Source organism: Petromyzon marinus, unplaced genomic scaffold (genome assembly GCF_048934315.1).
Source record: "Petromyzon marinus isolate PM22_M1 ecotype Great Lakes invasive population unplaced genomic scaffold, UKy_Petmar_22M1.pri1.0 PM_G_Scaffold_15, whole genome shotgun sequence".
Classification (NCBI taxonomy): Eukaryota; Metazoa; Chordata; class Hyperoartia; order Petromyzontiformes; family Petromyzontidae; genus Petromyzon; species Petromyzon marinus.
This window is the reverse complement of record NW_027422706.1, coordinates 885,986-911,270: the sequence shown is the minus strand read 5'-3', so window position 1 is coordinate 911,270 and position 25,285 is coordinate 885,986. Positions and strand designations below refer to the sequence as shown.

The 25,285-nt window shown below is 46.2% G+C and overlaps 1 protein-coding gene across 5 annotated transcripts in view; it reads left to right on the top strand.

Annotated features, from left to right (window-relative positions):
• LOC142910659 (uncharacterized) overlaps positions 1-25,285 on the top strand; it is a 247,819-nt gene that overhangs the window by 8,153 nt on the left and 214,381 nt on the right. For 3 of the 5 annotated variants that reach the window (XM_076060023.1, XM_076060022.1, XM_076060019.1), the window contains 14 exons: positions 180-259; positions 9,109-9,273; positions 12,366-12,433; positions 13,668-13,741; positions 14,093-14,151; positions 14,284-14,353; positions 14,651-14,724; positions 15,382-15,490; positions 15,631-15,725; positions 16,634-16,809; positions 19,993-20,060; positions 20,239-20,291; positions 22,714-22,818; positions 23,011-23,114. In XM_076060023.1, the coding sequence (XP_075916138.1) occupies positions 9,154-9,273; positions 12,366-12,433; positions 13,668-13,741; positions 14,093-14,151; positions 14,284-14,353; positions 14,651-14,724; positions 15,382-15,490; positions 15,631-15,725; positions 16,634-16,809; positions 19,993-20,060; positions 20,239-20,291; positions 22,714-22,818; positions 23,011-23,114 (1,175 nt within the window). In that variant the 5' untranslated portion in view covers positions 180-259; positions 9,109-9,153. Of the gene's footprint in view, positions 1-179; positions 260-9,108; positions 9,274-12,365; positions 12,434-13,667; positions 13,742-14,092; positions 14,152-14,283; positions 14,354-14,506; positions 14,581-14,650; positions 14,725-15,381; positions 15,491-15,630; positions 15,726-16,633; positions 16,810-19,992; positions 20,061-20,238; positions 20,292-22,244; positions 22,679-22,713; positions 22,819-23,010; positions 23,115-25,285 lie in introns of those variants that run through there. The other 2 variants (XM_076060020.1, XM_076060021.1) reach the window with 2 other exon arrangements.

Sequence of the window (25,285 nt, the reverse complement as noted above, 5' to 3'; positions counted from 1 at the left end):
CGTGCGGTGCTATTATGAACGATGTACTTTAATACTCTTTGGTTCTATTGGGTAAAGTCACGTAGGTGAAAATAAACCCAATAGAACCAATAGAACCAAAGAGTATGGATCCTAGCAGTCACGAAAGCTTTAAATCTAGGATGTACTTTAACTTAATTGTGCGCAATTTTTGTTCGCAGCTCAAGCAAACATCACTGAGCAGCATCAACCTCGGCAGAGCACGCCACCGCCGCCGCCGCTGCCGCTTGATGGGCAAGAGGCAAGATGACTCGCTGATCACATTGAAACGTGTCCACAGATGTGCATCGTTATTTCACATTAATAATACGGTCATTCTAAGAAAATACCGATTCATCTAGTTTCATATTCTCGGTTCTTTCGGTAAAGTCACCACGTAGAAGGGAAACGATACAATAATAAAAATATAAAACAATAAAATTCTCGCGACGTTTCAAACATCTGAACAAGCTGCCAAATCGCTCTCCGTGGTACTGACGTTTAAAAAATACTTTTTTCAAATTTTCTTGCTGTGGTTTTCACACCTGACGATGATCGCTGCTTGTGTTGCAGTCGAAACGTCGTGATAATTTTATTGTTTCCCTTTCTACGTGGCGGTGACTTTACCGAAAGAACCGAGAATGTGAATCACTGCAGTCGTGAAAGCTTCAAGTGAAAATTTATTTAGTTTCACGAAGCTTGGGGCTGCTGCCACGGTGCGCAATGGTTCAGCACGCTGAACTTGCGGTCCACAAGGTCGTGATGTCCAGGCGTGCCAGGTTTAATAGGCACGTGTCTACAATGTCCCACCTCTGTCCACTCTGCAGTATATATTGGTACACCGCAGTTGAATGGCAGGCCGCATGTGGTGGGGTAAAGTGTGGGTACTACCATCACTTCCAAGACGTCTCCCCAGCGTGGAGGAGTTCAGCCCCTAGTGAGGGTTTCTCTACCAAGACGTCTTGAACAGCGTGGAAGAGTTCAGCCCCTAGTGAGGGTGTCTTTATCAAGACGTCTTGAACAGCGTGGAAGAGTTCAGCCCCTAGTGAGGGCTTCTCTACCAAGACATCTTGAACAGCGTGGAAGAGTTCAGTCTCTAGTGAGGGTTTCTCTACCAAGACATCTTGAACAGCGTGGAAGAGTTCAGCCCCTAGTGAGGGTTTCTCTTCCAAGACGTCTTGAACAGCGTGGAAGAGTTCAGCCCCTAGTGAGGGTTTCTCTTCCAAGACGTCTTGAACAGCGTGGAAGAGTTCAGCCCCTAGTGAGGGTTTCTCTTCCAAGATGTCTTGAACAGCGTGGAAGAGTTCATCCCCTAGTGAGGGTTTCTCTACCAAGACGTCTTGAACAGCGTGGAAGAGTTCAGCCCCTAGTGAGGGTTCCTCTACCAAGACGTCTTGAACGGCGTGGAAGAGTTCAGCCCCTAGTGAGGGTTTCACTTCCAAGACGTCTTGAACAGCGTGGAAGAGTTCAGCCCCTAGTGAGGGTTTCTCTACCAAGACGTCTTGAACGGCGTGGAAGAGTTCAGCCCCTAGTGAGGGTTCCTCTACCAAGACGTCTTGAACAGCGTGGAAGAGTTCAGCCCCTAGTGAGGGTTTCTCTTCCAAGACGTCTTGAACAGCGTGGAAGAGTTCAGCCCCTAGTGAGGGTTTCTCTACCAAGACATCTTGAACAGCTTGGAAGAGTTCAGCCCCTAGTGAGGGTTTCTCTTCCAAGACGTCTTGAACAGCGTGGAAGAGTTCAGCCCCTAGTGAGGGTTCCTCTACCAAGACGTCTTGAACAGCGTGGAAGAGTTCAGCCCCTAGTGAGGGTTTCTCTACCAAGACGTCTTGAACAGCGTGGAAGAGTTCAGCCCCTAGTGAGGGTTTCTCTTCCAAGATGTCTTGAACAGCGTGGAAGAGTTCATCCCCTAGTGAGGGTTTCTCTACCAAGACGTCTTGAACAGCGTGGAAGAGTTCAGCCCCTAGTGAGGGTTCCTCTACCAAGACGTCTTGAACGGCGTGGAAGAGTTCAGCCCCTAGTGAGGGTTTCACTTCCAAGACGTCTTGAACAGCGTGGAAGAGTTCAGCCCCTAGTGAGGGTTTCTCTACCAAGACGTCTTGAACGGCGTGGAAGAGTTCAGCCCCTAGTGAGGGTTCCTCTACCAAGACGTCTTGAACAGCGTGGAAGAGTTCAGCCCCTAGTGAGGGTTTCTCTTCCAAGACGTCTTGAACAGCGTGGAAGAGTTCAGCCCCTAGTGAGGGTTTCTCTACCAAGACATCTTGAACAGCGTGGAAGAGTTCAGCCCCTAGTGAGGGTTTCTCTTCCAAGACGTCTTGAACAGCGTGGAAGAGTTCAGCCCCTAGTGAGGGTTCCTCTACCAAGACGTCTTGAACAGCGTGGAAGAGTTCAGCCCCTAGTGAGGGTTTCTCTACCAAGACGTCTTGAACAGCGTGGAAGAGTTCAGCCCCTAGTGAGGGTTTCTCTACCAAGACATCTTGAACAGCGTGGAAGAGTTCAGCCCCTAGTGAGGGTTTCTCTTCCAAGACGTCTTGAACAGCGTGGAAGAGTTCAGCCCCTAGTGAGGGTTCCTCTACCAAGACGTCTTGAACAGCGTGGAAGAGTTCAGCCCCTAGTGAGGGTTCCTCTACCAAGACGTCTTGAACGGCGTGGAAGAGTTCAGCCCCTAGTGAGGGTTTCTCTTCCAAGACGTCTTGAACAGCGTGGAAGAGTTCAGCCCCTAGTGACGGTTTCTCTTCCAAGATGTCTTGAACAGCGTGGAAGAGTTCAGCCCCTAGTGAAGGTTTCTCTACCAAGACGTCTTGAACAGCGTGGAAGAGTTCAGCCCCTAGTGAGGGTTCCTCTACCAAGACGTCTTGAACAGCGTGGAAGAGTTCAGCCCCTAGTGAGGGTTTCACTTCCAAGGCGTCTTGAACAGCGTGGAAGAGTTCAGCCCCTAGTGAGGGTTTCTCTTCCAAGACGTCTTGAACAGCGTGGAAGAGTTCAGCCCCTAGTGAGGGTTTCTCTACGAAGACGTCTTGAACAGCGTGGAAGAGTTCAGCCCCTAGTGAGGGTTTCTCTTCCAAGACGTCTTGAACAGCGTGGAAGAGTTCAGCCCCTAGTGAGGGCTTCTCTACCAAGACATCTTGAACAGCGTGGAAGAGTTCAGTCTCTAGTGAGGGTTTCTCTACCAAGACATCTTGAACAGCGTGGAAGAGTTCAGCCCCTAGTGAGGGTTTCTCTTCCAAGACGTCTTGAACAGCGTGGAAGAGTTCAGCCCGTAGTGAGGGTTCCTCTACCAAGACGTCTTGAACAGCGTGGAAGAGTTCAGCCACTAGTGAGGGTTCCTCTACCAAGACGTCTTGAACAGCGTGGAAGAGTTCAGCCCCTAGTGAGGGTTTCTCTACCAAGACGTCTTGAACAGCGTGGAAGAGTTCAGCCCCTAGTGAGGGTTTCTCTACCAAGACGTCTTGAACAGCGTGGAAGAGTTCAGCCCCTAGTGAGGGTTCCTCTACCAAGACGTCTTGAACGGCGTGGAAGAGTTCAGCCCCTAGTGAGGGTTTCACTTCCAAGACGTCTTGAACAGCGTGGAAGAGTTCAGCCCCTAGTGAGGGTTTCTCTACCAAGACGTCTTGAACGGCGTGGAAGAGTTCAGCCCCTAGTGAGGGTTCCTCTACCAAGACGTCTTGAACAGCGTGGAAGAGTTCAGCCCCTAGTGAGGGTTTCTCTTCCAAGACGTCTTGAACAGCGTGGAAGAGTTCAGCCCCTAGTGAGGGTTTCTCTTCCAAGACGTCTTGAACAGCGTGGAAGAGTTTAGCCCTTAGTGAGGGTTTCTCTTCCACGACGTCTTGAACAGCGTGGAAGAGTTCAGCCCCTAGTGAGGGTTTCTCTACCAAGACGTCTTGAACAGCGTGGAAGAGTTCAGCCCCTAGTGAGGGTTTCTCTACCAAGACGTCTTGAACAGCGTGGAAGAGTTCAGCCCCTAGTGAGGGTTCCTCTACCAAGACGTCTTGAACAGCGTGGAAGAGTTCAGCCCCTAGTGAGGGTTTCTCTACCAAAACGTCTTGAACAGCGTGGAAGAGTTCAGCCCCTAGTGAGGGTTTCTCTTCCAAGACGTCTTGAACAGCGTGGAAGAGTTCAGCCCCTAGTGAGGGTTTCTCTTCCAAGACGTCTCCCCAGCGTGGAAGAGTTCAGCCCCTAGTGAGGGTTTCTCTACCAAGACGTCTTGAACAGCGTGGAAGAGTTCATCCCCTAGTGAGGGTTTCTCTTCCAAGACGTCTTGAACAGCGTGGAAGAGTTCAGCCCCTAGTGAGGGTTTCTCTACCAAGACGTCTTGAACAGCATGGAAGAGTTCAGCCCCTAGTGAGGGTTTCTCTAACCAAGACGTCTTGAACAGCGTGGAAGAGTTCAGCCCCTAGTGAGGGTTTCTCTTCCTTTAAGACGTCTTGAACAGCGTGGAAGAGTTCAGCCCCTAGTGAGGGTTTCTCTACGAAGACGTCTTGAACTGCGTGGAAGAGTTCAGCCCTTAGTGAGGGTTTCTCTTCCAAGACGTCTTGAACAGCGTGGAAGAGTTCAGCCCCTAGTGAGGGTTTCTCTACCAAGACGTCTTGAACAGCGTGGAAGAGTTCAGTCTCTAGTGAGGGTTTCTCTACCAAGACATCTTGAACAGCGTGGAAGAGTTCAGCCCCTAGTGAGGGTTTCTCTTCCAAGACGTCTTGAACAGCGTGGAAGAGTTCAGCCCGTAGTGAGGGTTCCTCTACCAAGACGTCTTGAACAGCGTGGAAGAGTTCAGCCACTAGTGAGGGTTCCTCTACCAAGACGTCTTGAACAGCGTGGAAGAGTTCAGCCCCTAGTGAGGGTTTCTCTACCAAGACGTCTTGAACAGCGTGGAAGAGTTCAGCCCCTAGTGAGGGTTTCTCTTCCAAGACGTCTTGAACAGCGTGGAAGAGTTCAGCCCCTAGTGAGGGTTTCTCTTCCAAGATGTCTTGAACAGCGTGGAAGAGTTCATCCCCTAGTGAGGGTTTCTCTACCAAGACGTCTTGAACAGCGTGGAAGAGTTCAGCCCCTAGTGAGGGTTCCTCTACCAAGACGTCTTGAACGGCGTGGAAGAGTTCAGCCCCTAGTGAGGGTTTCACTTCCAAGACGTCTTGAACAGCGTGGAAGAGTTCAGCCCCTAGTGAGGGTTTCTCTACCAAGACGTCTTGAACGGCGTGGAAGAGTTCAGCCCCTAGTGAGGGTTCCTCTACCAAGACGTCTTGAACAGCGTGGAAGAGTTCAGCCCCTAGTGAGGGTTTCTCTTCCAAGACGTCTTGAACAGCGTGGAAGAGTTCAGCCCCTAGTGAGGGTTTCTCTACCAAGACATCTTGAACAGCGTGGAAGAGTTCAGCCCCTAGTGAGGGTTTCTCTTCCAAGACGTCTTGAACAGCGTGGAAGAGTTCAGCCCCTAGTGAGGGTTCCTCTACCAAGACGTCTTGAACAGCGTGGAAGAGTTCAGCCCCTAGTGAGGGTTTCTCTACCAAGACGTCTTGAACAGCGTGGAAGAGTTCAGCCCCTAGTGAGGGTTTCTCTTCCAAGATGTCTTGAACAGCGTGGAAGAGTTCATCCCCTAGTGAGGGTTTCTCTACCAAGACGTCTTGAACAGCGTGGAAGAGTTCAGCCCCTAGTGAGGGTTCCTCTACCAAGACGTCTTGAACGGCGTGGAAGAGTTCAGCCCCTAGTGAGGGTTTCACTTCCAAGACGTCTTGAACAGCGTGGAAGAGTTCAGCCCCTAGTGAGGGTTTCTCTACCAAGACGTCTTGAACGGCGTGGAAGAGTTCAGCCCCTAGTGAGGGTTCCTCTACCAAGACGTCTTGAACAGCGTGGAAGAGTTCAGCCCCTAGTGAGGGTTTCTCTTCCAAGACGTCTTGAACAGCGTGGAAGAGTTCAGCCCCTAGTGAGGGTTTCTCTACCAAGACATCTTGAACAGCGTGGAAGAGTTCAGCCCCTAGTGAGGGTTTCTCTTCCAAGACGTCTTGAACAGCGTGGAAGAGTTCAGCCCCTAGTGAGGGTTCCTCTACCAAGACGTCTTGAACAGCGTGGAAGAGTTCAGCCCCTAGTGAGGGTTTCTCTACCAAGACGTCTTGAACAGCGTGGAAGAGTTCAGCCCCTAGTGAGGGTTTCTCTTCCAAGACGTCTTGAACAGCGTGGAAGAGTTCAGCCCCTAGTGACGGTTTCTCTTCCAAGATGTCTTGAACAGCGTGGAAGAGTTCAGCCCCTAGTGAAGGTTTCTCTACCAAGACGTCTTGAACAGCGTGGAAGAGTTCAGCCCCTAGTGAGGGTTCCTCTACCAAGACGTCTTGAACGGCGTGGAAGAGTTCAGCCCCTAGTGAGGGTTTCACTTCCAAGGCGTCTTGAACAGCGTGGAAGAGTTCAGCCCCTAGTGAGGGTTTCTCTTCCAAGACGTCTTGAACAGCGTGGAAGAGTTCAGCCCCTAGTGAGGGTTTCTCTACGAAGACGTCTTGAACAGCGTGGAAGAGTTCAGCCCCTAGTGAGGGTTTCTCTTCCAAGACGTCTTGAACAGCGTGGAAGAGTTCAGCCCCTAGTGAGGGCTTCTCTACCAAGACATCTTGAACAGCGTGGAAGAGTTCAGTCTCTAGTGAGGGTTTCTCTACCAAGACATCTTGAACAGCGTGGAAGAGTTCAGCCCCTAGTGAGGGTTTCTCTTCCAAGACGTCTTGAACAGCGTGGAAGAGTTCAGCCCGTAGTGAGGGTTCCTCTACCAAGACGTCTTGAACAGCGTGGAAGAGTTCAGCCACTAGTGAGGGTTCCTCTACCAAGACGTCTTGAACAGCGTGGAAGAGTTCAGCCCCTAGTGAGGGTTTCTCTACCAAGACGTCTTGAACAGCGTGGAAGAGTTCAGCCCCTAGTGAGGGTTTCTCTTCCAAGACGTCTTGAACAGCGTGGAAGAGTTCAGCCCCTAGTGAGGGTTTCTCTTCCAAGATGTCTGGAACAGCGTGGAAGAGTTCAGCCCCTAGTGAGGGTTTCTCTACCAAGACGTCTTGAACAGCGTGGAAGAGTTCAGCCCCTAGTGAGGGTTCCTCTACCAAGACGTCTTGAACGGCGTGGAAGAGTTCAGCCCCTAGTGAGGGTTTCACTTCCAAGACGTCTTGAACAGCGTGGAAGAGTTCAGCCCCTAGTGAGGGTTTCTCTACCAAGACGTCTTGAACGGCGTGGAAGAGTTCAGCCCCTAGTGAGGGTTCCTCTACCAAGACGTCTTGAACAGCGTGGAAGAGTTCAGCCCCTAGTGAGGGTTTCTCTTCCAAGACGTCTTGAACAGCGTGGAAGAGTTCAGCCCCTAGTGAGGGTTTCTCTTCCAAGACGTCTTGAACAGCGTGGAAGAGTTTAGCCCTTAGTGAGGGTTTCTCTTCCACGACGTCTTGAACAGCGTGGAAGAGTTCAGCCCCTAGTGAGGGTTTCTCTACCAAGACGTCTTGAACAGCGTGGAAGAGTTCAGCCCCTAGTGAGGGTTTCTCTACCAAGACGTCTTGAACAGCGTGGAAGAGTTCAGCCCCTAGTGAGGGTTCCTCTACCAAGACGTCTTGAACAGCGTGGAAGAGTTCAGCCCCTAGTGAGGGTTTCTCTACCAAAACGTCTTGAACAGCGTGGAAGAGTTCAGCCCCTAGTGAGGGTTTCTCTTCCAAGACGTCTTGAACAGCGTGGAAGAGTTCAGCCCCTAGTGAGGGTTTCTCTTCCAAGACGTCTCCCCAGCGTGGAAGAGTTCAGCCCCTAGTGAGGGTTTCTCTACCAAGACGTCTTGAACAGCGTGGAAGAGTTCATCCCCTAGTGAGGGTTTCTCTTCCAAGACGTCTTGAACAGCGTGGAAGAGTTCAGCCCCTAGTGAGGGTTTCTCTACCAAGACGTCTTGAACAGCATGGAAGAGTTCAGCCCCTAGTGAGGGTTTCTCTAACCAAGACGTCTTGAACAGCGTGGAAGAGTTCAGCCCCTAGTGAGGGTTTCTCTTCCTTTAAGACGTCTTGAACAGCGTGGAAGAGTTCAGCCCCTAGTGAGGGTTTCTCTACGAAGACGTCTTGAACTGCGTGGAAGAGTTCAGCCCTTAGTGAGGGTTTCTCTTCCAAGACGTCTTGAACAGCGTGGAAGAGTTCAGCCCCTAGTGAGGGTTTCTCTACCAAGACGTCTTGAACAGCGTGGAAGAGTTCAGCCCCTAGTGAGGGTTTCACTTCCAAGACGTCTTGAACAGCGTGGAAGAGTTCAGCCCCTAGTGAGGGTTTCTCTACCAAGACGTCTCCCCAGCGTGGAAGAGTTCAGCCCCTAGGGAGGGTTTCTCTTCCAAGACGTCTTGAACAGCGTGGAAGAGTTCAGCCCCTAGTGAGGGTTTCTCTACCAAGACGTCTCCCCAGCGTGGAAGAGTTCAGCCCCTAGGGAGGGTTTCTCTTCCAAGACGTCTTGAACAGCGTGGAAGAGTTCAGCCCCTAGTGAGGGTTTCTCTACCAAGACGTCTCCCCAGCATGGAAGAGTTCAGCCCCTAGTGAGGGTTTTTCTTCCAAGACGTCTTGAACAGCGTGGAAGAGTTCAGCCTCTACTGAGCGCCCTCTAGTGGAGGCCCTTTTGCCAGCAGTGATTACGATCAAACAATTTCAGATCTGCGCCTTAAACCTTTTTACGTTCACAGCACTTGGCAAAGACGTTTTAAGGGAAAGTTAATTTAAAAAATAAAAAAACCGTGTATTTGTGCTTGTACATGACTTGATCGAGTTTTCGGTTGAAATGGAGTAATAATAATCAGTTCAACACGTAGGCTTTCACGACCAATTATATTCGTATAATAAATGTTTTTTGGGTTATATCGCGTAAAGTATGAATGTGTAAATGTTGTGGATTTACTCTCCGACACACCGGTGGGCCGAAGTAGTAATTCACTGGCGCGTTTTGTTTACGTGACAAACCTCACTGGCTGGGTCGGGTGGTGGAGGGTAACGACACACACTTACGCGAGCCAACCCAAGAACGTTTATCGCGAATGATCGGTCATCGGGCAGCGGAAAATCTTGATGTGTTCACGACACTACGGCTTGGGAAGCTGCTGACACACGCTCCTCATGCCGTGTGTTGTGTTTGGTTGTTTTTTTTTCTTCGCAGAATAAAGATCACGTCTCAAGGACGTACAATTCTTTGCGCTGTGAAATGAACAAGTTGAACATGTGGAAGGTCAGAGTTCACTCTGAGCTCAGCAAAAAGGAGGAAGCTGTCAGAATGGCCCAGGAGACGGCCGACGCTCTGCAGAAATCAACTCGACAAACACAGGTGGGTAGCAGCAGCAGTAAGTGGTCTCATTTCTCTAAAGCAGTGCTTCTCAGTGTGGTCACTCACCCCCGGTATCACCGGTGGTCCACCACGCTCCTCCGGGTGGTCCTCAGGGCTGTGAGTAACACAGGTGGGCAACAGCAGCAGCAGTAAGTGGTCTTATTTCTCTAAAGCAGTGCTTCTCACAGTGTGGTCACCCTCCCTCCCTCCCCCGTACCACCGGTGGTCCTCCATGCTCCTCCGGGTGGTTCGCGGGGTTGTGATGCAGGCTGATCCGGAGAGTAATTACAATGTACGTCATTATTATTATTAAATTAAACTCGTGATATTTAAAAATTAGGTGAGGAAAAACGACCTTAACCCTCGGGTCTAAATGCGCCCCCCCTAAAAAAAAACCTCGTAGCTGCGTTTAAAAAAATAAAGCGTTTGTATTCCCGTAATATGAGTGATTTAGTGTTACTGCTATTTAGAGAAACAAGCGAATGCATTTTGTTGCTAGGGGTGGCTGAGTTGGTTTGCGGGCCGACGACTTGTCGAGTTTCCGCGGAGTATTTGTGCATTGCGCGCGGTCATTCTCTTGGCCTTTAATCTTTGGTTACTTCGGTAAAGTCACGTGGTAGGTATAAAGATGATAAAATGTCCACGACGTTTCGATCGCAACACCTCAAGCGCTTTGTCCTAGGGCGGTAAAAAAAGTAATCCCTGCAGTGGAACTGCTGAACCAGCGAGAGAGTCCTGTCACAACAACAACAACAACAGCAGCAGCAGCAAGAGGTTTAATTTTTATTTTCGCCTGAGGACGACCGCCGCCTGTGGTGTCGCGATGGAAACGTCGTGATTTGATTTATTATTTTGTGTTGTATTTTTATACGCGCTACGCGACTTTACTTGAATGAAAGCAAAGACTGTGGATTCCTGCGGTGACGAAAAACTTCAAATCTCTTAGTCTTATTAAATTTTTATTTAAATATTTCGTGACTGCAGGGATTCATATTCTTGGTTCTTTCGGTAAAGTCACCGCCACGTAGAAGGGAATCAATAAAATAATAAAAATTTAAAACGATCAAATTATCATGACGTTTCGACTGCAACGCAAGCGATCATCGTCAGGTGTGAAAACCACAGCAAGAAAACAATTTTCACCGCCGCTCTTTAAAAAAAAATTCTTGCTGTGGTTTTCACACCTGATGATGATTGCTTGTGTTGCAGTCGAAACGTCGTGAGACTTTTATTGTTTGATATTTTTTATTATTTTATTGTTTCCCTTCTACGTGGTGGTGACTTTACCGAATGAACCAAAGATTATGGATTCCTGCAGTGACGTAAACTTCAAATCTCTTCTTCGTCTTCTTCTTGATTCTTTCGGTAAAGTCGCCACGTAGAAGGGAAAAAATAAAATAATAAAAATTTAAAACAATAAAATTCTCACGACGTTTCGACTGCAACGCAAGCGATCATCATCAGGTGTGAAAACCACCGCAAGAAAAAAATGTCACCGCCACTTTTTTAAAATTTTCTTGCTGTGGTTTTCACACCTGACGATGATTGCTTGTGTTGCCATCGAAACGTCGTGAGAATTATATTGTTTTATATTTTTATTACTTTATTGTTTCCCTTCTACGTGGTGACTTTACCGAAAGAACCAAAAATAAATCTCTTAGTCTTGTCGACTAAAGCAGTGAAACGCTTTCATTCAATGTTGGTGTGAGTGGCTCCTCATTTCTCCAAACCCAAACATTTATTGTCAGCTAATCGGTAAACTTCATCAATCTTTTGACGTAGACACGTAGCCAATGATCAGGTTTGGTTTTCCTCAGTGCACTGTGTGTATGTTGAACTTCTTTCACACCGTACGTAGCCAACCGTGCTGTGTGTGTATATTGAACATCTTTCACACCGTACGTAGCCAACCGTGCTACGTGTGTGTATGTTGAACATCTTTCACACCGTGCGTAGCCAACCATGCTACGTGTGTGTATGTTGAACTTCTTTCACACCGTACATAGCCAACCGTGCTACGTGTGTGTATGTTGAACATCTTTCACACCGTACGTAGCCAACCGTGCTATGTGTGTGTATGTTGAACTTCTTTCACACCGTACGTAGCCAACCGTGCTATGTGTGTGTGTGTATGTTGAACTTCTTTCACACCGTACGTAGCCAACCGTGCTATGTGTGTGTATGTTGAACATCTTTCACACCGTACGTAGCCAACCGTGCTACGTATGTGTATGTTGAACTTCTTTCACACCGTACGTAGCCAACCGTGCTACGTGTGTGTGTATGTTGAACTTCTTTCACACCGTACGTAGCCAACCGTGCTATGTGTGTGTTTGTTGAACTTCTTTCACACCGTACGTAGCCACCTGTGCTATGTGTGTGTATGTTGAACTTCTTTCACACCGTACGTAGCCAACCGTGCTACGTGTGTGTATGTTGAACTTCTTTCACACCGTACGTAGCCAACCGTGCTACGTGTGTGTATGTGGAACATCTTTCACACCGTACGTAGCCAACCGTGCTGTGTGTGTGTTTGTTGAACTTCTTTCACACCGTACGTAGCCAACCGTGCTATGTGTGTGTATGTTGAACATCTTTCACACAGTACGTAGCCAACCGTGCTACGTGTGTGTATGTTGAACTTCTTTCACACCGTACGTAGCCAACCGTGCTCAATGGGAGATGCAGTGGCATCTCAAATAACGTTGCTACATTTGCATATTGTTTCAGACTCATTAATTTCGTCTGGTTATAATCACGATTAGGTTGTTTTTGTGGATTCCCCATAGTCATCATTATGATTGGTAATTGTGTCCACTCATCATTCGTCATTGTTAACTAAAATAGAGAAACACTTGGTTTGCCAAGACAATAATTTAAAGGTGCTTCTAATCTGTTTGTAGCTTCAACTGGACAGCAATAAGATTTGTGTCTGTGGTTCCTCAGCGATCGCTTTGTCTGCATGATTGACGATGCTTTATGAAACCCGAACGTCATTATCAGTGCTGTGTGTCAGATAACAATTATCAGACAACTGTGTTGAAGCGGTATGCGTCACCTCAGCGAAGTGTGTGTGTCGTGTTTCCTTTCAGCTTGAAAATGTACACCTCAGCGTGCAACTTCAAGACGTGATTGACATCAAAGGAGATTTAATGGAGAAGTAAGAAGTTATTCATTTCCCTCGAATTTCATCTTTGTCCTCTGTTTAGGTTCCTAAACTTACTGGAGAAACCCGAAGAGCAATGAAGCTCTTTTTTTTGTAACAAATGTCCGGTAGATTTCAGAGATGTCCGGTGGACTCAGGGGCGAGGAGCCAGGATTTTGACTTTGGGGGGGTTGCTGACTTCAACATTCTGAGATATCTCAGTGTGTTTGTGTTTTCCAATGGGCACCACAAATGTATAAAACTAATTATTGGATTTGAGCTGCGGAGTTTATTAATAGGTCGGAGCCGCCGACGTGGCCAGTAAGTTCGATAAGTTCGCAAGGCTGCCGCTCAAGCAGCCTGCAGGGCAGCACGCAAGGTGGCAGCCTGCAGGGCAGCACACAAGGTGGCAGCCTGCAGGGCAGCACGAGGTGACATCACAAGGTGACATCACAAGGTGGCAGCACAAGGTGGTAGCCTGCAGGGCAGCACAAGGTGACAGCCTGCAGGGCAGCACACAAGGTGGCAGCCTGCAGGGCAGCACAAGGTGGCAGCCTGCAGGGCAGCACGAGGTGGCAGCACACAAGGTGACATCACAAGGTGGCAGCTGGCAGGGCAGCAGCACAAGGTGGCAGTCTGCAGGGCAGCACAAGGTGACATCACAAGGTGGTAGCCTGCAGGGCAACACACGGGGTGGTAGCCTGCAGGGCAGCACACAAGGTGGTAGCCTGCAGGGCAGCACACGAGGTGGCAGCCTGCAGGGCAGCACAAGGTGACAGCCTGCAGGGCAGCACACAAGGTGGCATCACAAGGTGGCAGCCTGCGGCATTTTGCAGCAGCCGGATATCCGGTTATCCCGATTGCCGACTTCCCCAAATTTTCAGGGGGGGGGGCTGACCCCCCCCATCCCCCCCTGTTGCTCCGCCCCTGAGTGGACTACTGGGTGGAGGTCAGAGGTCACGCCGGCAGAACAAACAAGCGACTTGTTGATGACACCAACATCCTCTCTGCATTTTCATTTTAAAAACTTTCGCGACTGCAGGAATTCACGTTCTTTGGTTATTTCTGTAAAGTCACAGAAAACAACAAAATCACGGTGAGTTTTTATTTTGTTGTTTCCCTTCTACGTGACTTCACCGAAAGAACCAAGAATATCTTCATCTGCAATGCGCTTTGCCTTAAAATGGCGGATACGTTCCTACGAAGGTTTTCTGACCCGCCGTCCTTGCAATGTGCCCGTGTCCGTAAGGATCCGTGCCACCAGGCAGATGTGTGACGATCTGAAGGGCCAGTCCTCTTCAGTGCAACAAACATTAACCAGAGGTACATTCTCAACATTCGCCGACCATTGGACGTTGCCGGTGTTACACGTTTAGTGATTAAACTTGCTTGTCGTTGACTCACGTGGGTCACGTGCGTACGGTGATAATGGACGTTGACGGTGTAACACGTTTAGTGATTAAACTTGATTGTCGTTGACTCACGTGGGTCACATGCGTACGGTGATAATGACATTGACGGTGTAACACGTTTAGTGATTAAACTTCATTGTCGTTGACTCACGTGGGTCACGTGCGTACGGTGATAATGGACGTTGACGGTGTAACACGTTTAGTGATTAAACTTGCTTGTCGTTGACTCACGTGGGTCACGTCCGCACGGTGATAATGGCAGCTGAAACAGAACAAGAAGAAGTGGAAGCTGTTCATTCGTCGCTGAAAGCAGAACTGAAGGTAAAATGTGTGATGCTTTTTAAATTTTGTTTTCATTTAATTGTATTTCTTGAGAAACGTGTAACGGTATAAACGTACGCACGTGCACATTTAACATTAATGCTGGATCCCCGCTGTCATCCTCTCTTAAAGACGTTTGCGGTGACTTTCAGCGAATTGAATTTAAAGTCTCAAAATGACAAGAATATTGCGTTGGGCAAAGGTGAGTCTCGTGCCGGGTGACGCAATGCACGGCTGCTCAGTGATACGCAGAGCACTGTCGATGATGATCAATGACCGTTGTGGTTTTTACTGGATGAATATTGACGCGCTCAGCCACTTTGTCGAACGTGCGACGCGCGTGTGTCGTACGCAGTGGAAGCAGCCGTGGAAGCGACGGGGAGAGCGCGGTGGGACTTTGTAAACAAGTTGACGATTAAAGAAAGCCAGGTTCGCGCGAATTCATGAGCTCATCGCTTTTGCTCACATTTTAAATGCATGACGCGTGTGTCGTACGCAGTGGAAGCAGCTGTGGAAGAAATGGAAAGAGCGCGGTGGGACTTTGTAAACAAGTTGACGATTAAAGAAAGCCAGGTTCGGGCGAATCCACGAGCTGATCGCTTTTGCTCACATTTTAAATGCACGTTGGGATAAAAAAAAAATTGGATTAAATGACCATGCATTACCTTTTACAAACCAGTGTGTATATATATAGCTCAAACCCCAAGGGTCTGTTATAATTCAGGCTCATTAATTTTTGTTGATTTCAAATGTAAGAAATGCAGCTCCTAAAGGCATGCCTGTCTCAATCATAAAATATCCTTTGAAGATCAAGATCACCTTCAAATAAAAACTGATATATTAATGTTCCTATCCCAAACTATTGCCTTTAACGCCTACTATTGCCATTGTGTACAGTGTTCATACATTGCTTTTACAATTTACAAACGTCTGTATAACAATATAATGCTTAAAATGTGAATTATTTCCACTTTAGAACGTATTCAGTGCCCTAAACGCATTTGTTCAACGAAATATATGGGATCTGCACATTTCGACCTCTTTGTCTTGATTTCTCAAGTTCATTTCAGTCTGGTAAACACAACTTATCTGACTTCAATGATGACTTTCAAACCAGAAAACTCGCCTTGCCCAGCAGTAGGTCATTTCATAGATCCGTGCGTAAAGTCGTATTATTATCTTTGTCGTTCAGTAGTTAGCAAACAGAGAGTTCCGTCTTTTCGCTCTTAGGCCAAAGAAATGTCCGAGCTGTTGGAGTTAAAAAATGAAGAGCTCAAAATGGCCTCGCAAAAACTGCAAGATTCCATTGAAAGCTGCGCTCGACTCGAAGAAACAGAGCGTGAGAGCACACTTCAAGTTGCCCGCTTTTTATTGCCAACGAGCCCGGATGTGTTTGTGCGTGTGCGCGGTGGGCAAATGTCTGCACGTCCCGACCGTGAAAGTCGATCCCGATTTCATTTGTTTTGCGTGAATTAACAGGCAACTTTCAAGCACGGCTTGAGCAAATGCAGAAAGAAAGTGGTACCCTGAAACTCGAAGTAAATCGCCGTCGGGAAATTGAAAGCACGCTGCAGGTGACCTATCCGTTCATTTTTTTTATTTAAAGCTTTCGTGACTGCAGCGATTCATATTCTTAGCTCTTTCGGTAAAGTCACCACGTTGAAGGGAAACAAAATAATAAAATATATTTAAAACAATAAAAATTCTCACGACGTTTCGACCATAACACAAACGGTCGTCATCAGGTGTGTCGGTTTGCATTAATTAATTTATTTTTAAACGGTGTTTAAACGGTGTTTTAAAAATAAATACATTAATGCAAACCGACACACCTGATGATGACCGTTTGTGTTATGGTCGAAACGTCGTGAGAATTTTTATTGTTTTATATATATTTTATTATTTTTATTGTTTCCCTTCAACGTGACTTTACCGAAAGAGCTAAGAATATGTATCCGTTCATATTTATTACATCGCTAATATTGTCTGCATTCCTTAACTGGATATTTTTTACGGAATGGTTTTCTTTTTGATTTAAAGCTTTGGTCACTGCAGGGATTCATATTCTTGGTTCTTTCGGGTAAAGTCGCCACGTAGAAAGGAAACAATAAAATAATAAAAATATACAACAATAAAATTCTCACGACGTTTCGACGGCAACTCAAGCAATCGTCATCAGGTGTGAACACCACAGCAAGAAACATTTTTCACCGCCACTTATTCCAAATGTTCTTGCTGTGGTTTTCACACCTGATGATGATTGCTTGTGTTGCCGTCGAAACGTCGTGAGAATTTAATTGTTTGATATTTTAATCATTTTATAGTTTCCCTTCTACGTGGCGACTTTACCGAAAGAATCAAGAATAAGGAATGGTTTTCTCTTAGCCTTTTTGGAAAAGTCTCAAGCTTTTTTCACTGTATCTGAACAAATGCAGCGGGTCACCCGCCTCATCGATTTCATCATTGTACGGTCTGAATGCAGGCTGGGATGCAAAACGCGGAGAGAAGTTTTGCGGAGAAGGAGCGAGAGTTCACCGCAAGCACCGCGGGGCAGCGGCTGTCGTGCGACAAGCTGCAGCACGAACGTCGGGACCTGAACGTGATTGTGCAAAACCTGGAGAAGGCAAACGAAGAGTTGACAGCAGCAGCCAGCCAGAGGCAAGTGGTGAACTTTTACAACACGGAACGTGGCGCGTGCCGAGACATTAATCATCGATTTAAAGCGTTCGTGACTGCAAGGATTAATTGTATTAAATAATAAATTAATAAAATTAAATAACACGATAAAATTCTCACGACGTTTCGGCCACAACACAAGCGGCCTTCATCAGGTGAAGGGACGAGACTGCCTCAGCGCTCCAGCGCTGTCCTCCAGACATTCTCGTCCCTTCACCTGATGAAGGCCGCTTGTGTCGTGGCCCGAAATGTCGTGAGAATTTTATCGTGTCATTTTATCAATTTATTATTTTATTCTCAATCTACGTGATGGTGACTTTACCGAAAGAACCAAAGAAGATGTTAATTATCGTTGCGTCGCTATTGTCACGTACTACGCTGGTTGACGCAGGAAAGCACCACGGTGGTGTTCTTCACTCATTTTCAGAGGTGGCGGAGGGCGAGGGCGGGTCGGGGGGGGTGGGGCACGTCCGCCGATAAGACACGGTACAGCGTGAGGGCCGCCACACGTTTTAACACCGCTGGGTTTGACAGCAGCACACGAGGACGACGACGACGACGACGATGGGGAGGTGATTTCAGATCTGGGTATTGTCAGGGGCCGCACAAGAGGCCACCAGGGGCCGCTCGTGGCCCGCCGGCCTTGCAGTGAAGGACACTGCCCCGCAGTGTTCACGTTTAGAAGGGGGTCTGCAATTGTTTTGCAGTAGGGGGCGACAATTGCTTCGTGTTTCCCCCAATTAAGTTATTAGCGAGTTTTCAAGTTTGTGAATTTCAGACGTTGGGAGCTACTAAGGAGAAGGCGCTGCATTGCGTAGAACATCTCTGACTGTTGTGGTATCTGTAAAGCAAAACAAATACAGTACAGTTTAAATTTCCATTTAAAGCTTTCGTGACTGCAGGGATTCATATTCTTGGTTCTTTCGGTAAAGTCACCACCACGTAGAATGGAAATAAAATAATAAAAATAAAACATAAAATAAAATTCTCACGACGTTTCGGCCACAACACAAGTAGCCTTCCTCAGGTGAAGGAACAGAACTGTCGGGAAGACGGCGCTCGAGTGAACACTGCTAAGCTTGGCAGCGTCTTTTAAGCTGGGTGGGAGGAGCAGAGCCCCTTGACGAAGGAGTTTACATATCAACAGAAGGATTTAGCATTGAAGTAGCTAAGTTAATGTGTTGGATTAGCATGATGTTAATGTGAGGAATTAGCATGTAACTGGGAGATTAGCATGATGTTGATGTGAGGAATTAGCATGTAACTGGGAGATTAGCAGGATGTTAATGTGAGGAATTAGCATGTAACTGGGAGATTAGCATGATGTTGATGTGAGGAATTAGCATGTAACTGGGAGATTAGCAGAATGTTAACGTGAGGGATCAGCATGTGACTGGTCACGGAAGTAGCTATGTTAAAGTCCGAGTTTACATATCAACATAAGGATTTAGTATTGATGTAGCTGTGTTAATGTGTTGGATTAGCAGGATGTTAAAGTCAGAAATTAGCATGTAACTGGGAGATTAGCATGATGTTAGTGTGAGGGATCAGCATGTGACTGGTCACGGAAGTAGCTATGTTAAAGTCAGAGTTTACATATCAACAGAAGGATTTAGCATTGAAGTAGCTAAGTTAATGTGTTGGATTAGCATGATGTTGATGTGAGGAATTAGCATGTAACTGGGAGATTAGCAGGATGTTAATGTGAGGAATTAGCATGTAACTGGGAGATTAGCATGATGTTGATGTGAGGAATTAGCATGTAACTGGGAGATTAGCAGAATGTTAACGTGAGGGATCAGCATGTGACTGGTCACGGAAGTAGCTATGTTAAAGTCCGAGTTTACATATCAACATAAGGATTTAGCATTGATGTAGCTGTGTTAATGTGTTGGATTAGCAGGATGTTAAAGTCAACAAATTAGAATGTAACTGGGAGATTAGCATGATGTTAGTGTGAGGGATCAGCATGTGACTGGTCACGGAAGTAACTATGTTAAAGTCAGAGTTTACATATCAACAGAAGGATTTAGCATTGAAGTAGCTGTGTTAATGTGTTGGATTAGCAGGGTGTTAAAGTCCGAGTTTACATATCAACAGAATAATTTAGCATTGAAATAGCTGTGTTAATGTGTTGGATTAGCAGGATGTTAAAGACAGAATGTTAGTGTGAGGGATTAGCATGCCGGTTTATTTTTTCCTTGTTTCAACGTTAGCACCACGGAAAGCGACGAGCTTTGTTCAGACGGACGAGTCCATCATTGTTCGGAACGGAGGAGGGGGGAGAGGGAGAAGCAGCCACGATGCGCTGGGTCTGCAATTATTTTGCAGTAGGGGGCGACAGTTGCTTCGTGTTTCCCCCAATTAAGTTATTAGCGAGTTTTCAAGTTTGTGAATTTCAGACGTTGGGAGCTACTAAGGAGAAGGCGCTGCATTGCGTAGAACATCTCTGACTGTTGTTGTATCTGTAAAGCAAAACAAATACAGTACAGTTTAAATTTTTATTTAAAGCTTTCGTGACTGCAGCGATTTATATTCTTGGTTCTTTCGGTAAAGTCACCACGTAGAAGGGAAACACTAAAATAATAAAAATATAAAGCAATTAAATTCTCACGACGTTTCGACTGCAACGCAAGCAATCATCGTCAGGTGTGAAAACCACTGCAAGAAAATTTTCTTGATATGTGGTTTTCACACGTGAGAATTTTATCGTTTTATATTTTTATTATTTTATTGTTTCCCTTCTACGTGGTGACTTTACCGAAAGAACCAATAATAGAGTACAGTTTGTTTACCGATGCAGTTTTCTGCATCGTTTAATCTGGCTTCTGCCGCACATCACGAACACAACGTCCGCGTGACGATTATCCGAACCGGTCCCGGGCCTCCACTCAACTCGGCCTCAAATGAGTACCCTGGTGCGGTGTGTGAACATTGCCACTGGGGAGACAAAGGCGGCCGGGCGTGGTGCTGGCCACCCACCCCCTCGTGTACCGTGCCGGCCTTAACAATGATGCTCGCGAGCAGCACTTGACCCAACAGTCTGTTAAGGCTACACGGGGACGATTTTCGTCTTGCATTGATTGTGTGCTGCGTTGCGTATGACATTTTTTTTAACAATTAAATGAGGCAGATGTCTTGTTATGTTTTTTTTTTTTTTATCAGGCGCAGCGAAGAAGCTGAGATTCGTAGCAGGCTTGAAAGAAATATTCGTGAAAAAAATACAGAAATAGGTAGGCAACGTTTTGAGAGTGTCAGTGACCATTGCGAGTGTTAATTATTTATCGCACGTGTGACATTTGACCTCTATCAGGAGTGTACATTGTTAACGTCTGTTTAATATATTTTCATCGTTGTCCAACGTTTATTGGTAATCCTTAATTAATATTATCACTCGATTAATATTTTTAGGTAATTTGAAGATTGCAAGCGACAATAACGACATGAAACATCGCGAAACGCTGGTGAGCACATTTCAATGTCGTCTATCGCAATATCAGCCAGAAGAGCGGACGACGTTCAACGTCGCGATTGTAGTTCACAAGTTCATTAGCCAAGTAAAGCCCAATGAGCCAAAAAAGCTCTTTGTCAATGGTGGCTCAGCAAATCATTCTATTTGAACAATTACACAGGTTCACATTTTTAAAATAAATCAATTAGATTGTACTATTTACATTCACATTTGAAACTTTTGTGATCTTAACAGTCGGTTTAGGTGAGGACAGAGATGACAGAGTGAAGGTGCTAAGAGACGATGCTAGATGGTTCCAAAGCTTTGTAGCAGCTACATTAAATGATTTCGATTTATCTTCCCACCCACCCCACTTCTCTGAAATGGTTCAATTGCGTTGGGATTGTTTTCCGCCAGCGAAGTCACCTGCTTGAGCAAGCTATGCAGCGTTGCCATATTGGGGCTCGCACTTTGTTACCCAAAAAAAAACACAATCGCTTTTCGATTTATAATAATAGGGTTTTTCCCCTTTTTTTCTGGCAATAAAACTGAAACCTTTTTACGAGGATTCACGTCACTGCATTAACCACAATACCTGCAGTCAAAATGCAAACAAAAAACCTACTATGATAATATATATGTGGCATTGTCCTTGAAACTGATTGGTCCACACCAAGGGACGGCTTTCTTTTGAGCCTCGACCCAATTGGTGCTCGACAAGATGACGCCAAAAGGCGTACATTGTCTTTGAGCTGTGTGACGCCTTTTGGCGTGGACCAATCAGTTTCAAGGACAATGCCACATATATTATCATAGTAGGTTTTTTGTTTGAATTTTGACTGCAGGTATATTGTGGTCAATGCAGCGACGTGACTCCTCGTAAAAAAAGGTTTCAGTTTTGTTGCCAAAAAAAGGGGGAAAACCCCTCTATTATTATATTTTGGCACTGGCAAAGGAGGTCCAATGATGTAGATGCTCACCCCGAGCCCTCATTACCTGGATAGTGCATTGTCTTTGAGCTGTGTGACGCCTTTTGGCGTCATGTGGTCTAGCACCAATTGGGTCGAGGCTCAAAAGAAAGCCGTCCCTAGGTGTGGACCAATCAGTTTCAAGGACAATGCCACATATATTATCATAGTAGGTTTTTTTGTTTGCGTTTTGACTGCAGGTATTGTGGTCGATGCAGCGACATGAATCCTTGTAAAAAAAGGTTTCAGTTTTGTTGCCAGAAAAAAGGGGGAAAACCCCTATTATATTATTATATTTTGGCACTGGCAAAGGAGGTCTAACGGTGCTTTTCGATTTTATCAAACACGGAACGCCGGCCACTGCGTCGGTCTCCGTCGCTGTGCTCGCAACGGCCTTTGGGTCGCGTCCCAATATTTTTTGTTTTGCTTGGCAAGGCGTTTCACGTTGAGCTCCTGAGAGGCTCGGGGAGCACGTGGGGGGGGGGGAGGGGGGTGAGAAAGGGAACGTTCAGACGGCATCCGAGAGCATTTACATTATGAGACCTCCTTTGCCAGTAACAAGATATAGTAATAGGTTCTACCCTTTTAAACTGGCACGAAAAACTGACACCTTTATTCAAGGCATCATGTCTGCAATAACCACAACACAAGCAGTCAAAATGCAAACAAAAGAGACAACTCTGATAATAATATTGGCACTGTCCTTGAATTTGAGTTTTTTGTGCCAGTTAAAAGGGTAAAAACCTATTCCTATATCTTGTTACTGGCAAAGGAGGTCTCATAATGTAAATGCTCACCCCGAGCCCTCAATACTCTGATAGTGCGTTGTTTTTGAGTTGTACGCCTTTTGACATCTTCTGGTCCAACACCAGTGGAGACTAGGCTCTAAGAAAAGCCGTCTCGGGTGTGGACCAATCAAATTCAAGGACAGTGCCAATATTGTTATCAGAGTTGTCTTTTTGCTTGCATTTTGACTGCTTGTGTTGCGGTTATTGCAGACATGATGCCTTGAATAAAGGTGTCAGTTTTTGGTGCCAGTTAAAAGGGTAAAAACCTATTCCTATATCTTGTTACTGGCAAAGGAGGTCTCATAATGTAAATGCTCACCCCGAGCCCTCAATACTCTGATAGTGCGCTGTTTTTGAGTTGTACGCCTTTTGGCGTCTTCTGGTCCAACACCAGTGGAGACTAGGCTCTAAGAAAAGCCGTCTCGGGTGTGGCCCAATCAAATTCAAGGACAGTGCCAATATCATTATCAGAGTTGTCTCTTTTTTGCTTGCATTTTGACTGCTTGTGTTGCGGTTATTGCAGACATGATGCCTTGAATAAAGGTGTCAGTTTTTGGTGCCAGTTAAAAGGGTAAAACCTATCGCTACGGCATCCGAGAGCTTACGCCCACCGTGGTGCAATAAACACATCTTGGGGTATCGTAGGAAGTGTTGGTCTCGTGTCGTGTCTTGCGTGAAGGAATCCTTAGACGCGTTCAAACGAGAGAGAGCTTCACTCCAAGAAGCCGTCTGTCAAATGGAACAGCGGATAGCCGCCATGGAAACGCTGAAAAACGAAAGCAAGGTATTTCGAACGTTTCTTAAATCTACGGGTAAAATAATAACCCGCGCAACACTTCCCTGTGAGCGTTATCGTTTGCAAACGCGTGTTAGAATTGCGTCAATTGTCGTCGCTGCGGATGCTCTTTTTTGCGCGCACAAATGTGGCAATTCGCGTCGCCCGGCGCCGCATCTTGGGGCGTCGTTTACCTTCCAGAGCGAACTCAACGGAGCGAAAGCAAAAGAGCGCGTCTTGGAGAATGACCTCAGAGACGCCTTGAACGCGGTGAACGTCCTGGAATCAGAGCTGTCTCAGGAGAGGTAAATGTTGGAGCGTTATTTTTCAGCTCGCTCATTCGGGCGCATTTAGGCGTTCCCCTCCTCCCCCTTCGCCCTCTCTCCCTTTTATCGTTTCAACCCCCGGCCGTCCTTCCCCCGAGAGCGGTGTCTCTTCACCTTGACCGCAGCCTGCCACCCCTTGTGGCTCTCAGCCGTTAACAACGTCGTACAACGTCGATACGGTAGAAACCGTGGGATCGCGAGCTCGATTCGTTCCGGAAACGTGTTTTGTAATCCAAAGCACTCGCGTATAATCAGAGCACTCGGTACATCAGTTGTGATCACGTGACGCCCGGCAGTACAAAGCGTGTCTACACGTGCGCTGCGCGTATTGCGAGAACCTCGCTCGTTTATCAAGTTAATATTTATTTACAAATGTAGCCCGTCTCGCCAAACACTCGCAGGCCAAGTTACTCGCAATCCAAGGTTTTACTGTACACAGCAACTCCTCTGCACCCCCTGTGGGACGTAAGGCCACAATAAATACACAGGGGTTGATGAAACAAAGTAGTTGTACTAACGTATCCACGCTAAATTTGCGTTTTGTTTTTTCACCTTCTAAAGAAAACAAATCTGGCCGTGTCTCGCACCCCCCCAGAAAGGGAATCTCGCACCCTCAGGTTGTGAAGAGCCACTGCCCTACAGGGTTATCCGAGTTAAGGAAGTAGACACCAGGGAAGTAGAGTTTATTTAAACACATGGCATCGACGGGTTAAAGATATAAAACGCCGGTGAATAATCGGCGTGCTTGACAGGTGTCAAGTCCCAGGCAATGTCGTCTGTCTGTGTGTGTGTACCTTAAGCGTACACACACACACACAGACAGACGACATTACATACGACATTACATACATGTACGCTTAAGGTACACACACACACACAGACAGACGACATTACATACAGACACTTACATACAGACTCTTACATAAAGACACTTACATATGGACAATTACATACAGACACTTACATACAGACACTAAGACACTTACATACAGACACTTACATACAGACACTTACATACAGACACTGAGACACTTACATAGACACTTACATACAGACACTTACATACAGACACTTACATACTGACACAAACAGACACTGAGACACTTACATACAGACACTTACATAAAGACATTTACATACAGATACTGAGACACTTACATACAAACACTTACATACAGACACTTACATACAGACACTTATATACAGACACTTACATACAGACAGTTACATACAGACACTTACATACAGACACTTACATACAGACACTGAAACACTTACATAGACACTTACATACAGAAACTTACATACACTTACATACAGACACTGAGACACTTACATACAGACACTTACATACAGACACTTACATACACTTACATACAGACACTGAGACACTTACATACAGACACTTACATACAGACACTTAAATACAGACACTGAGACACTTACATAGACACATACAGACGCTTACATACAGACACTTACATACAGACACTGAGACACTTACATACAGACACTTACATACAGACACTGTGACACTGACATACAGACACTTACATACAGACACTTACATTGAGACACTTACATACAGAAGCTTACATACAGACACTTACATACAGACACTGAGACACTTACACACAGACACTTACATACAGACACTGAGACACTTACATACAGACACTTACATACAGGCACTTATATACAGACACTTACATACAGACACTTACAAACAGGCGCTTACATACAGACACTTACATACAGACACTTACAAACATATACTTACATACAGAAACTTACATACAGACACTTACATACAGATACTTACATACAGACACTTACAGACACTTACATACAGCCACTTACATAAAGACACTTACATACAGACACTTACATACAGACACTTACATACACTTACATACAGACACTTACATACAGATACTGAGACACTTACATACAGACACTTACATACAGACACTTACATACAGACACTTACATACAGACACTTACATACAGACACTTACATACAGATACTTACATACAGACACTTACATACAGACACTTACATACAGACACTTACATATAGACACTTACATACAGACCCTTACATACAGACACTTAGACACTTACATACTGACACTTACATACAGACTCTT